At 35.5% G+C, this 12840-nt stretch overlaps 1 protein-coding gene across 1 annotated transcript; it reads left to right on the forward strand.

The window, feature by feature from the left end:
• Nucleotides 1-207: 207 nt before the first annotated feature.
• Nucleotides 208-4266, forward strand: LOC137826067 (auxin response factor 17). Its single transcript, XM_068631909.2, has 3 exons — nt 208-1457; nt 2586-3249; nt 4109-4266. The coding sequence occupies exons 1-2, from the start codon at nt 459-461 to the stop codon at nt 3198-3200; spliced, it is 1614 nt and encodes a 537-aa protein (XP_068488010.1). The 5' UTR covers nt 208-458; the 3' UTR covers nt 3201-3249; nt 4109-4266.
• Nucleotides 4267-12840: the final 8574 nt, after the last annotated feature.

Here is a 12840-nt window from a genome sequence, read left to right on the forward strand (position 1 = left end):
TTGTTATTTTTATATTAATTACAGTAACTATAATGGTTTCAAATGCTGTAATTTAACAAGTATCTGTTAATTGGTTTTAAGTATGATAATTTTTTGGGATAAACATAAATCGATTTCAAATATGTTTTTCCATTTAAAAAAATATTTAGCTTGCAGATAAATGAATTTATATAGTATATAAGAAAGTAAAAAGAGGGAAATTAGAAGGCAATAGTACAGTGCACTTTGATTTATTTAGTGTAATAAATGAAAACATAACCGACTACCGAGAATGGTTCGTTCGACAACAACTGCTTGAGAGAGAGGGAGAGAGAGAAAAGTGCAGACAGTTGCAATATTGGCAGTGGCAGTGGCACACTCCCTCACTTTCTCATTCCCCTTCTCATGTATCAAAAGTTAAACCCTACTCCGACCTCACTTTCTCTTTCTCTTTCTCTTTCTCTCTAGTTCAATTCAACATGCCTCCGCCGCAGCCTCGTCGCGTCGACCCCAAAATCTGGAGGGCATGCGCCGGCGCCGCTGTGCACATCCCGAAGCTGCATTCTAGGGTTTACTACTTCCCTCAGGGACACATGGAGCACGCCTCTCCCTCACATTCGCTCTCCCCTGCCTACCGTTCCCCTCCCTTTGTTCTTTGCCACGTGTCCTCCCGTGATTTGCTCGCTGATCCATTCTCCGACGAGGTCTTCGCCAAGCTCCTCCTCACTCCCCTCCCTCACCCCTTCCACCACAACCAGAACGACGACAGCAACAGCCAAAACGAGGACGAAGACGACCGCGACTGCCAAAACGGCGTCGTTTCGTTCTCCAAAATCCTCACGCCCTCCGACGCCAACAACGGCGGGGGATTCTCCGTGCCGCGCTTCTGTGCGGACTCCGTCTTCCCTCCGCTAGATTTCCGCGCCGATCCTCCCGTCCAGCTTCTCTCCGTCACCGACGTCCACGGCGTCGCGTGGCGGTTCCGCCACATCTACCGTGGCACTCCACGTCGGCACCTCTTCACCACCGGCTGGAGCAAGTTCGTCAACCACAAGAAGCTCATCGCCGGAGATTCCGTCGTCTTCGTCAAGGACTCCGACGGGAACGTCTCAGTCGGGATCCGCCGTGCTACGCGCTTCGTCTCCTCTTCCTCTCTTGTGGAGGCGGAGCAGCCGCCGGCGCAGGGGGAGGGCTTTTCGCGAAGCGCTACCGGGAGAGTATCGCCGAAGGCGGTGGCGGCCGCGGCGGAGTGCGTGGCGCGGAACGCGCCGTTTGAAGTTGTGTATTATCCGAAGGCGGGTTTTGCGGATTTTGTGGTGAGTGCTGAGGTTGTGGAGGACGCGATGAAGTGCGCGTGGGTTGGTGGAATGAGAGTGAAGATAGGAATGGAGACCGAGGATTCTTCTAGGATGACGTGGTTTCAAGGGACGGTGACTTCTGCGTATGCCTCTGATAATGGACCTTGGCGCATGCTTCAGGTATACTTTGTTTGCATCGTGCTTGGTGATTGAGGAATTGCATGAATTAAATGTGTGATTGAGCCAATTTCGATAAATTTGTTGGAGAAGAAAATAAATAATCAAGGAAATAGCATGAATTAAATGTTTTTGTGAGTTAAAATTTAACTTGGGCACTCGAGCATTTTTGGAAGCTCATTCATGTGAACTAACTTATCAATGTACACCTATAAACTTGTTAAGTTAGTAATCAAATACTTATCTCAACTAATAGGTTTCCTTAGGTCAGAAGTTGATCCAAACAGGGTCTTTCTTGTGCTGAAAGAAAGGATGGGATTATGCAATGTGCTCTCGAAGTCTTGCTAAATGGTAGCAACTGGTCCTTATTTGGAAAACTAAAATTGGAAAGTTTATGTTAGAAAACATGCGTTTATTATACAACAAATATGAAAAAGTATTTAATAGTTACTATTTTTAGCCTTAATAGTATTTAAAAGTGGTATATTTTAATGTGCTCTCAAAGTATATATGGTTTATGAAGTATAAAAGTAAAATGAAATCTTGGGATCGTGATAACTTAATGTTTGGAATGGACTTACGAGTTTTTCTTTAAAAAAGTTGGAGAGGGTTAATTGTTTTGCTTTATATCCAATGGGATTAGTCTCGCTCAATGCATGTGGGGATGATTCTAGAGGGTAAGGAAGTTACATCTTATCATATGATCGATTCTGAATAATAGCGCATCGTGGCTACAAGAGGACAGTTTTAGAATAAGGGCAATACAGAAAATATTCGCCCTTCAGTATTAATGAAAAGAGAGAATGGAAACGTGATATTACCTAACATTTGGATACTTTATATTTACCTTATTCACTAATAGATTGAGCTGAGAAAATGGAAGACCCGCTGTACTTAAAGTTTCTTAAGATATATTATATCTGTGTTTTTACTACGACTTGGGTAAAGTTCTTTCTCTCCTGTAATATTGTATCAACGGATCCTAGTATTATGTTATTTGTGATTTGTGATGACATACTCTTTTAATTGATAAGAAACCTTTGTCTTGGAAAATTTAGTTTTATGATTTCTTATCTATCACAAATAGCTGCTATCGGCTTCTTACCATTTTTTATGATCTCAATATCATAGGTTAACTGGGATGAACCTGAAGTCTTGCAGAATGCAAAGCGAGTCAGTCCTTGGCAGGTTGAACTTGTTTCCCCCTCACTTGCACCCCATCCCGCCTTTTCCCCTTCAAAAAGGTTTAGAGCTGACCAGGGTTCTGGACTGTTAAGTGATAGGGAGGGAGACCCCTTCTTTCCTATGACAGGTTTCCCTAACTCAACAATGGGAAACATGGATAAAAGATTGTTGAGTTATGATACTTTTCCTGCTGGCATGCAGGGAGCCAGGCATGATCTATTTTCTGCATCTAGTTTTTCCAACTTTTTAAACGATAACTCTTATATGTACATGGGTAGTACTTCCTTTGGGAACAATACAGTGCAAAGTTTGGGAATTGTTTCAACAGAGCTAAACATGAGCAGTTCTCAATCAGATGACCTGTCACCACATAGCCAGAGTAGTTTACATTCCTTTGACACAGAGTTTACTGGGACCCGGCAGTGCAACACCAAAGTTGGTTCTGGTTCAATCCTGCTATTTGGTAAGATCATACAGCCTGCTGAAACTCATTTGCATGATGCTGCTGATTACATGGAACGTGATGGCAGCAGGGGCAACAAAGAAACTGAAGACAGTTGAAGCATGCTATTTGTGAAAATAGTTATGCAACAGATAAATACATGTACAGGTATGCTAATATATCTGATTGAATTTTGTCACTAATTCAATGACATAATCAGCTACTTTTGCTTTTATTGACAAAGTTTGTATTGAAGAAATGGATTATTTATCTCTATGCCTTTTATTAAACTGTCTCAACTCCTGGTTGAGGTATCCCTTATAGTCTGGTGGAGGGGTAGTTCTGATTTCTGACTAAGTTCTAGGTAAAATGATTCCTCAAACACTCTTGCAATTTGATTTATTGATGACATAGATCTTATATTTCCCTGTAATCGTGTTATATATTTAAAGTAGTTAAAATTTAAGTTGACTTCAATTAATAATTCTTTTGTTTGCTTTAACTGGATCATCTTTTACAATTTCTCGATATTAAACATTTGATCTTAACATTTTGATCTAATGTGTCAAACCTTGGTCATAATTCATCCTATACTTGCAAATATTATTGACTGGAAAGCATGATGAAGTTTATCTTGTTTAGATCATGATGATAGTCGTTGCTTCATTATGCATAATACAAACTCATTATCATTGTGAATTAGTTCATTTTTGGATGTCTGAGTTGAAAATATGGTTTTAGGCCCGTTTATAATAATATTTTCCTCTGTAAATGATTTTTTTAAGTGTAATGGATCATGTTGCTGGAAGTAGTGTAGTTCATTGTGTGTATAAGGTGCAGCTTCTAGTTGCATTGACTTCAATTGCCAAAATGAGAATTATCTGTTTTCAAAATGATAGCTGTCTTTGTATATTACTGAATAGCTTATCCTGGCTAGCTTGATTTATTGTTTGATTCATTGATGGTTATGCTACTAAAATTCATGTATAAAGAAATTTGTGCTCATATGTGATGGCCTCTAATGCAGGCAATCAAGGCAGGCTGATAAGAAGCTGTCCATTCTTTGGGCCTTGTGGTGGTAAAACTAATGTTTCCGAGCTATCTTTATGTTTGGTATTGCTACAACTTGAATGATGAAACTAACTTCATAATATTCGATCAATTGTATGATATTAATATTTGCCATATTGTGTGTATATTTTAAATACATGCTCGTTTTTCCTCCTGTTCGATAATGGGACAAAAGGATTGAAGATTCCCTCATTGAAATTTTGGTTTAAATGGCCTTAGAACTTATCTACCACAGGTATTTATGTGAGTTGATTGAGTTAAACAACGTTACTTAAGTTTTTCTGTTGGAGCAAGTGACCGTGCATTGCAGGAGTTACTTAAATAAGTGACATAGCTCAAGAGATCTGAACAAATAGAAACTCATTTTTCAACATAAAATAAATAAATTAATATGGCTAAAGTTAGAAATTCACTTTACCAATTTTAGTATTGCAATGGTTTTTTTTAGTTTCTAAATGTGCGTGACATCTAAGCGTTTATACATTACCGATCCTCGTAGTCACTAAAAATGTGTTGAATTTAGATTTAATATATTTATATAGAAATATTTAAAGATAATTGAATCTCCGATTATTAAACATTACTATAGAATATTTAACTTAAAAGTATTTGAAGTTCTAATAATAAATATAGAAAATATATTTGGAGTTCTGTGGAATTCGTTCTGTACATCTCAATGTATTGGTAATGAATTATTTTAAAATTAATCTTTGATGAGTAAAATTCTTATGCAGGGTAATTTCCATGGTAACAGTCGAGCACTAGTTAAATCTTAGTCAGCCACACTGTTATTTTTTGTCATTCTGGATTGAGAAGTAGTCCTACTGTACTTTGATTTCTTTTATTTTTCATATAACTTTTATTAATACTGGAAACAAAATAATTTTAAAAGTCATTGTTAATTTTATTACTACTTTGTAAAATAAGTTAACAGGTTGTACTATAAGTGTATTGGAGAAAATTTGTAACTTGCATTTTGTTCCGATTTAGGGCTTATAATACTGTTGTTAGAGTCCTATCTCAAGTGTATAAACGTTTTTTTTTTCTTTAAAAGGTGTTTTAGGGGACGGAATAATATTTAAATTATCTTGGTGTTTCAAACATGCAAAATTTCGTTAGTTGAAATTGAGGATATATATATATAAATGTTTTTGATGGACAAAATTATGACATACATTAAACTATAAAATGAAAAATACTTTAAATATAGTACTTAATGTGTTGAAAATGGATGAAGCTTCTTATATGTTGTTCTTGTGTGTGTTTGATGAAGAAAATAACAAGTTTGCTTTGAAGGTTGTAGTGATGTAATTATGTGATCTTGTATATTAGGTAGAGTATGTTTTAGGTTGCCTTTTGCTTCATGACCTACCCTTTATGCCTAATCAAGGTGGTAAGATGAAACACAAGAAGTGATTCAATGTTTTCCTAAAAGCTTTTTAAGTTTTCTTAGAAAATATGGTTCTACACAAAAATAAATATGTTTTTTTCAAAGTAATAGATTTATTTTTGAATTGTTCAAATGTTTTCAAAATTCTGTTAGGGCACCAAACAATTTGTTGAGCCGTTATTTCTGTTAAGATAAGGTAGTTGTCTTTTAGAAAAACAATCTGTTTATTTTGAATTTAACCTGTTCTTTTTATAACAACTTTTTAACTGCTTTTGAAAAGTTGTTAGAAACTATTTTCTATATAAAGGGAGACTCTTCTCACATGAAATGTTGTTGAGAAATCACGTTGTAAACAAAAGAGTTTTCTGTGAGGATTTGAATGAGTTTTTTTTTAAAGGTTTTCAAAAAGATCTTCAAGAGTGCTTGATCCTAGTGTGCCTTGATCTTGGTGGAGGTGTTTTTACTGGTGTGCTGCAATCTAGGTTCTTGCATCTTCTTTCAGGTGTTTTCCTTCCTTTATTCATTCTTGTGTAATGGTGTTTGTGTAAGACACTTCTTGATAGGGTTTCTTAAAGTGCAAGTAATGTTGAAATAGGGATTTTTAAGCTTTGTGTGCCTTGCTCTTGTAGAGTTCAAGAATTGCAAGGTGTTGTATTTGAATTGAATTGTTTTTAGTGAATTTCACCTTGGTGTGTGGTGAAACTGGATGTAGCTCGTTATGAATGAACCAGTATAAACTGTGTTTGCATCATTCTTCTCATCTCTGCACTCTTTTTATGCTTAATTGGATAATTTGTCAGGAAATCAATTTGTTCATTTAAAATTGAATATGTTATTTTTGGGCTTGATCATACTGTTCTTCTTTAAACTAGGGAAATCTTTTAATCACAAATATGCTTTTTGTTTCTAAGTGCTGAATGGTTTAAGAACAAACATTTTCTTTATAATAACATTGTTAAAGATTCATTATCTTTAAAGAATTGTTTTAAAAGAACTTGTGTTGATCACTTGGTAGTTGTAAAAATAATTCAACTGGTTTTGGATAATTTCTTTGTTTGATCTCAATACTAATCTGAATCAGTTCTGGTTTTGATAAAGTGTGATGAACAATAAATCCGTTCTTTTCAATATCAATTTGTTCTTTTTCTTCAGAACAATTTGAAACCAGTTTGTGTTTGTGAAAATTTTATAACTTCAATTCACCCCTCCCTCTAGAACTTAGACACTAATAGACCCAACAATTGGTATCAAGAGTTAGGACTTGTATTTTACTCAAGTTTGTGCATTATGTCTGAGTTTAAAATGCCTTTTGCTGAAGGTGCGTATATTAATAGACCTCCTATATTTGGTGGTGTGAGTTATGCATTCTGGAAAATTAGAATGATAATCTTCATGGAATCTTTTAACATGGGAATTTGGGATGTAGTGGTTAATGGACCTTTTGTACCTATGCAGGTTGTCAAAGAAGAAACAGTGAAGAAACCTTGGTCTGATTGGAGTGAAAGTGAAAGGAAGAAGGCTCAATATGACTCCCTAGCCAAGAACATCATGAATTCTTTCGAGTGTCTCAATGCAACTCGGCTAAGGAGATGTGGGAAGTACTAGAAGTAACCCATGAGGGCACGAATGATGTGAAACAAGCAAGGAAGCACTCACTCATTTAAGAATATGAACTTTTCAAGATGCAATCAGAAGAAAACATTGCAAATGTGCTGAAAGCATTGCAGATGTGTAGAAACGATTTACACATATTGTAAATCATCTCATTGGACTTGGTAAGGTCTTTGACAAGGAAAAGCTCAACATAAAGGTGTTGAAATTCCTTGACAGGAGTTGGCAGCCTAAGGTAACAACAATCTCTGAATCCAGAGATTTATCCAAGATGTTCACTGCTGTATTGCTTGAAAAATTGATAGAGCATGAGCTAAAACTCAAAAGATTGAAAGAACAAGAAACAGTGGAGAAAAGAGCCAAAGGAATTGCCTTGAAGACTACCATAGAACATGATACAAGTGAGGAAGAGGAGAATCCTGAACATGATGAGACTTTGAGTTTGCTCACCAGAAAATTTAGCAGATTTCTAAAAAACAAAAACTGAGACAGAACTCAACAAAGAAAAAGGTACTCTAAATCCAATGATTCAAATTATTCTAGTTATACTTGCTTTGGTTGTGGTAAACCAGGTCACATAAAGATTGATTGTCCAAACAATCAAAATAAAGAAAAACCAGCCAACAAGAAGAGTGAAAGAGGCAGAGGAAAAAGAGCATATATCTCTTGGAAAGAAAATGAAGTCTCCTCAACAAGTGACTCCTCAACTGGAAGTGAAGAAGCAAATTTGTGCTTCATGGTGAATGATGAAGGATCAATCTCTGATTAGAAAAACAACAGGAAAAACCAGTGGTACTTGGACAATGGATGTTCAAAGCATATGACTGGTGATTTGGCTCAATTCACAAGTCTAAAACGTAAAGCTGAAGGGCATGTCACATATGGAGACAATAACAGAGGAGACAATAACAGAGGAAGGATTCTTGGAAGAGGAAATGTTGTTCAATCACAATTGAGAATGTCTTATATGTGGAAGAACTAAAGCATAGTCTTCTAACTATTAGCCAATTATGTGACAAGGGCTACCAGGTTAATTTTGAAGCAAACACCTGCACAATTTCATATGAAACTTCTGGTAAGGTGTTGTTTACAGGTAGAGGGGTAAATAACATCTATCTCTTAGATATCATGAACAATTGCTCTGAAAATGAATGTCTCTTATAAAAAAGTGATGAGTCTTGGCTGTGGCATAAGAGGTTAGCTCATATCTATACAAATCACTTGAATAAATTGAAATCTAAGGATCATTTTTCTGGTTTACCAAATATAAAGTTTCAAGATAACAGATTGTGTGATGCATGTGTAAAGGGTAAACAAACAAGAACTTATTTCAAAACAAAGGATGTGATTTCTACAAATAAGGCTTTGGATGTTGTGCATATGGATTTGTTTGGACCTTCTAGAAATGCTAGTTTAGCTGGAAATTTCTATGCTTTGGTAATTATTGATGACTTCTCAAGATATACATGAACTCTCTTTCTTGCTTCTAAAAATGATGCATATAAAGCTTTTAAGAAACTGGCTAAGGTTTTTGCAAAATGAAAATGATAATAGCATAAAACAGATTCAGAGTGATCATGGGGGAGAGTTTCAAAATGCTAAGTTTGATAGGTTTTGTGAAAAAACATGGGATAATACATAACTATTCATCCCCTAGGACACCCCAATAGAATGATGTAGTTGAAAGGAAGAATAAATCTATTGAGGAATTAGCTAGGACCATGTTAAAAGAATCTAACCTACCTAAATATTTTTGGGCAGATGCAGTATACACTACTTCTTATGTGCTTAACAGAACTTTGATTAGACCTATTCTTAAGAAAACTCCCTATGAACTCTATAGAGGTAGAAAGCCTAACATTAGTCATTTTAGGGTGTTTGGTTGCAAATGCTTTATTCTAAAAAAATGGCAAAGATAATCTGGGAAAATTTGATCCTAAATCTGATGAAGGAATTCATATTGGCTATGCTATTAATGGACATGCTTACAGGGTGTATAACAAAAGATTGCTTACTGTGGAAGAATCTATGCATGTGGTGTTTGATGAATCTGATTGTTATTTGCCTAAATCTGTTCTGGATGAACCTGGTGTTAGATGATTTAAGAACCATTCTTCAAAAGAATCAATCTATTGATTTTGATGCTACTGATACATGTGATGTCAAAGAACCTATTGTGAATGCAGGATTGCCTAAAGAGTGGAAAACTCCCAGGGTCTCACACTTGACAATGTGATTGGAAAGATTGAAAAAAGGAGTCTAAAAAAGGAATTCTCTTAACAATTTCTGTAAGACAATGGCATTTGTTTCACAAGTTGAGTCTAAAAATATGGAGGAAGCTCTACTGGACAACAACTGGATAACAACTATGCAGGAAGAGCTAAACCAGTTTGAATACAATGAAGTATGGTTTTTAGTTCCAAGAACATCTGAGACGAACATCATAGGAACCAAATGGGTGTACAGAAATAAGGTGGATGAACATGGGGCTATCACCAGAAACAAAGCAAGGTTGGCTGCTAAGGGCTACAACCAAGAAGAGGGAATAGATTTTGATGAGACTTATGCACCAGTGGCACGACTAGAAGCTGTTAGACTTCTCTTAGCATTTTCCAGCATAAAAGGATTCAGGTTATTCCAAATGGATGTAAAGAGTGCATTCTTAAGTGGTTATATTAATGAAGAAGTGTTTGTTTCTCAGCCTCCAGGATTTGAAGACTATAAACATCCAGAGCACGTGTACAAGCTCAAGAAGGCACTCTATGGACTTAAGTAGGCACCTAGACAATGGTATGAGAGGCTAAGTGAATTTTTGTTTCTCAAGGTTATAATCGTGGCACCTATGATAGAACCTTGTTCATAAAGAAAAAAAGAGAAGACATTATACTTGTACAAGTCTATATGGATGACATCATCTTTTGATCTACAAATGAAGAGATGTGTGAAGCATTTGTAGAAGCAATGAAAAGTATTTTTGAGATGTCAATGTTGGAAGAAATGAATTACTTTCTTGGATTGCAAGTTAAACAACTCAATGATGGAATTTTTATAAATCAAGCAAAGTACTACAAGGAATTGCTTAGGAAGTTTGAGATGGACAAATGTAAAGCAATCTGTTAGAATGGATGGCTTTAAACTAAAGGGGGGGGGGTGAATTGTTTAAAGAAGATTTTCGCAAAATTTGGAAACAAGAATGAATTTATCTCAGGAAATAATTGATAAGAAATTCAGTTTACCAAAAACAACAAACAAAATAGCAGTACCAGAAAAACAATCGGTTGTTTATACCACTAAACAACAAACAAAACTGAATTTAAAGAGATAGGGATAGAGAGATTGTACACAGATGTTTATACTGGTTCACTCCAAACCTAGAGCTACATCCAGTCTTCTCAGAAACCCTGAGGAAATCCACTAAGCAATCACAACTTGATCACTTACACAACAACCAAGAGAATGACCTTGAACACCTCAAGACACACACTCTCCTTGGCCAACACACCAACACTAAGATTGCTGATCTTGATCCCCTCAAGAACACACAACCAATCTCAGCAAACACAGAAACGAAACTTGTTTCACAGAGTAAAAGGATTAAACTTGTTACAGAAGATAATCTGAAATCAATACAAGCAGAATCCTATTCCACAACTTTGATCAATCACAAACTTTCAACAATCTCAACTTCTTTGAAAAACTCAAAAACTCTTAGCAAAAACTTGTCAAAGATTAATTGTCAAATTTGTTTTTCTGAATTTATTCAAAGATGTAGTTTGTTATCAAATCTTAACAAACTCTTAAATTGCATTAAAAGATTGGTCAAAGCATTTAATGTCTGGAGCGCAAGCAGTTAAATCATTTAATGCTTAGTCAAAGATAAAACAGTTTTTATGTTATGGTCCCAAAACAAACAATCGGTTGTTTCTTCGTATCAATCGGTTGTTTTGGTTCTTAACAGTTCAACCATTTTAAAAACAGTTTTCAATCTTGTCTAAAAACATCTAAGTATAAACAATCGGTTGTTTCGATAAAACAATCAATTGTTTTAACTTAGTTTGAAAACATTTTACTTTCACAAAGATTGAGATGCTTATGCTTTAGATTCGATCAAGGGGTGGATTACAATATTCAAACTACCCCGGAACTATACTAAACCAGCACAGCAACACCAAGCACTGCAAAGGCTTCATCATCCTTCAAAGGGTTTGGATTCTTTAAAGCTTGAACACCACTTGGTTCAACACAATCAACACTCCAATCTCAACAAGCTGTCAACTGGATCAGGATCATGCAGGAAAATCAGTAGATCAATCAAAATACAGGGGATTAATTGGTTCTTTATTATACTTAACTGCTAGCAGGCCTGATATTATGTTTGTTCTATGTTTATGTGCCAGATATCAATAAGATCCAAAGGAATCACACCACAATGCAGCTAAGAGAATCCTAAAATACTTGCAAGGAACCAAAGATGTTGGACTATGGTATCCAAACAATGTTTCCCTGAATTTAACTGGTTTTTCAGATTCAGATTTTACAGGTTGCAAGATTGATAGGAAAAGCACAAGTGGAACTTGCCACATGCTTGGATCAAGTTTAATCTCTTGGCACTGCAAGAAACAAACATGTGTTGTTCTTTCTATAGCAGAGGCAGAATACATAGCAGATGGAAGTTTTTGTGCTTAAACACTATGGCTAAGGCAACAACTAAGTGATTTTGAAATTCTTTTAAATAAAATACCTATCAACTGTGATAACACTAGTGCCATAAATTTGTCTAAGAATCCAATTATGCATTCAAGAACTAAACATATTGAAATTAGACATCATTTTCTAAGAGAACATATAGCTAATGGAGCATGTGATATCAAATTCATTGGTACTGAATTTCAATTGGCTGACTTGTTTACTAAACCTCTTGCTAAAGATAGGTTTTACTTTCTATTAAATGAATTGGGTATTATTAGCTTAAACTGTCCACTTCACTAAGAATTCAAATATGTTATCTCCTACTTTAATGTGTTGATTTTCCTGTTTCAGAATCACAACTATGACTAGGAAAGAGAAATAATTACTTTCTTCTCTCTCTTTGACCATTGACTGCTTTTATGGTTATTGACTAGCAGGTTTATGACATTTATGTGTGGAAATCCTAACTGATTTGATACATTTATTTTGCAACAAATTTGATTTGTTAGTAGAAACATGTTTCCAATATATTCTTGCATCATCCAAAACTATACCCTTCTCTACTACATAGAATCAAATTTATACTACATTTGTTTTCTTGATTTTGCTTTCAAACCCGTGATTCCTAAAATATGATTTGGTGTTCTATATAAATCTGGTTTAAAACAATATTATCTCACACTTTTCCTTCTTTGCTACAAGTTGTCCAGATTCACATCTTCTACTCCATCATTTTTTTATCTTTCATCATATGAATTTTGCACTAACATTCCTTCTAGCTGGAACTATCTCTCTTGCTGAATAGGTGCAGATAAAACAGATTAAGCAATGGCTTCTTCTTCACATAGAAGGAAGAAATCCAAAGAGCAACCTGACAACAACCAATGCATTCTGGAAAACTGGTTTGTTGGAGATTCTGAAGCTATGACAAAGTTCATACATGAGACAAGCAGGAAGCAAATCAATGTACCCAAGGTGTTGGAATTTTCATGGCTGAG

This window comes from Phaseolus vulgaris, chromosome 8, assembly GCF_051622355.1.
Source record: "Phaseolus vulgaris cultivar YP4 chromosome 8, ASM5162235v1, whole genome shotgun sequence".
In the NCBI taxonomy this organism is placed as follows: domain Eukaryota; kingdom Viridiplantae; phylum Streptophyta; class Magnoliopsida; order Fabales; family Fabaceae; genus Phaseolus; species Phaseolus vulgaris.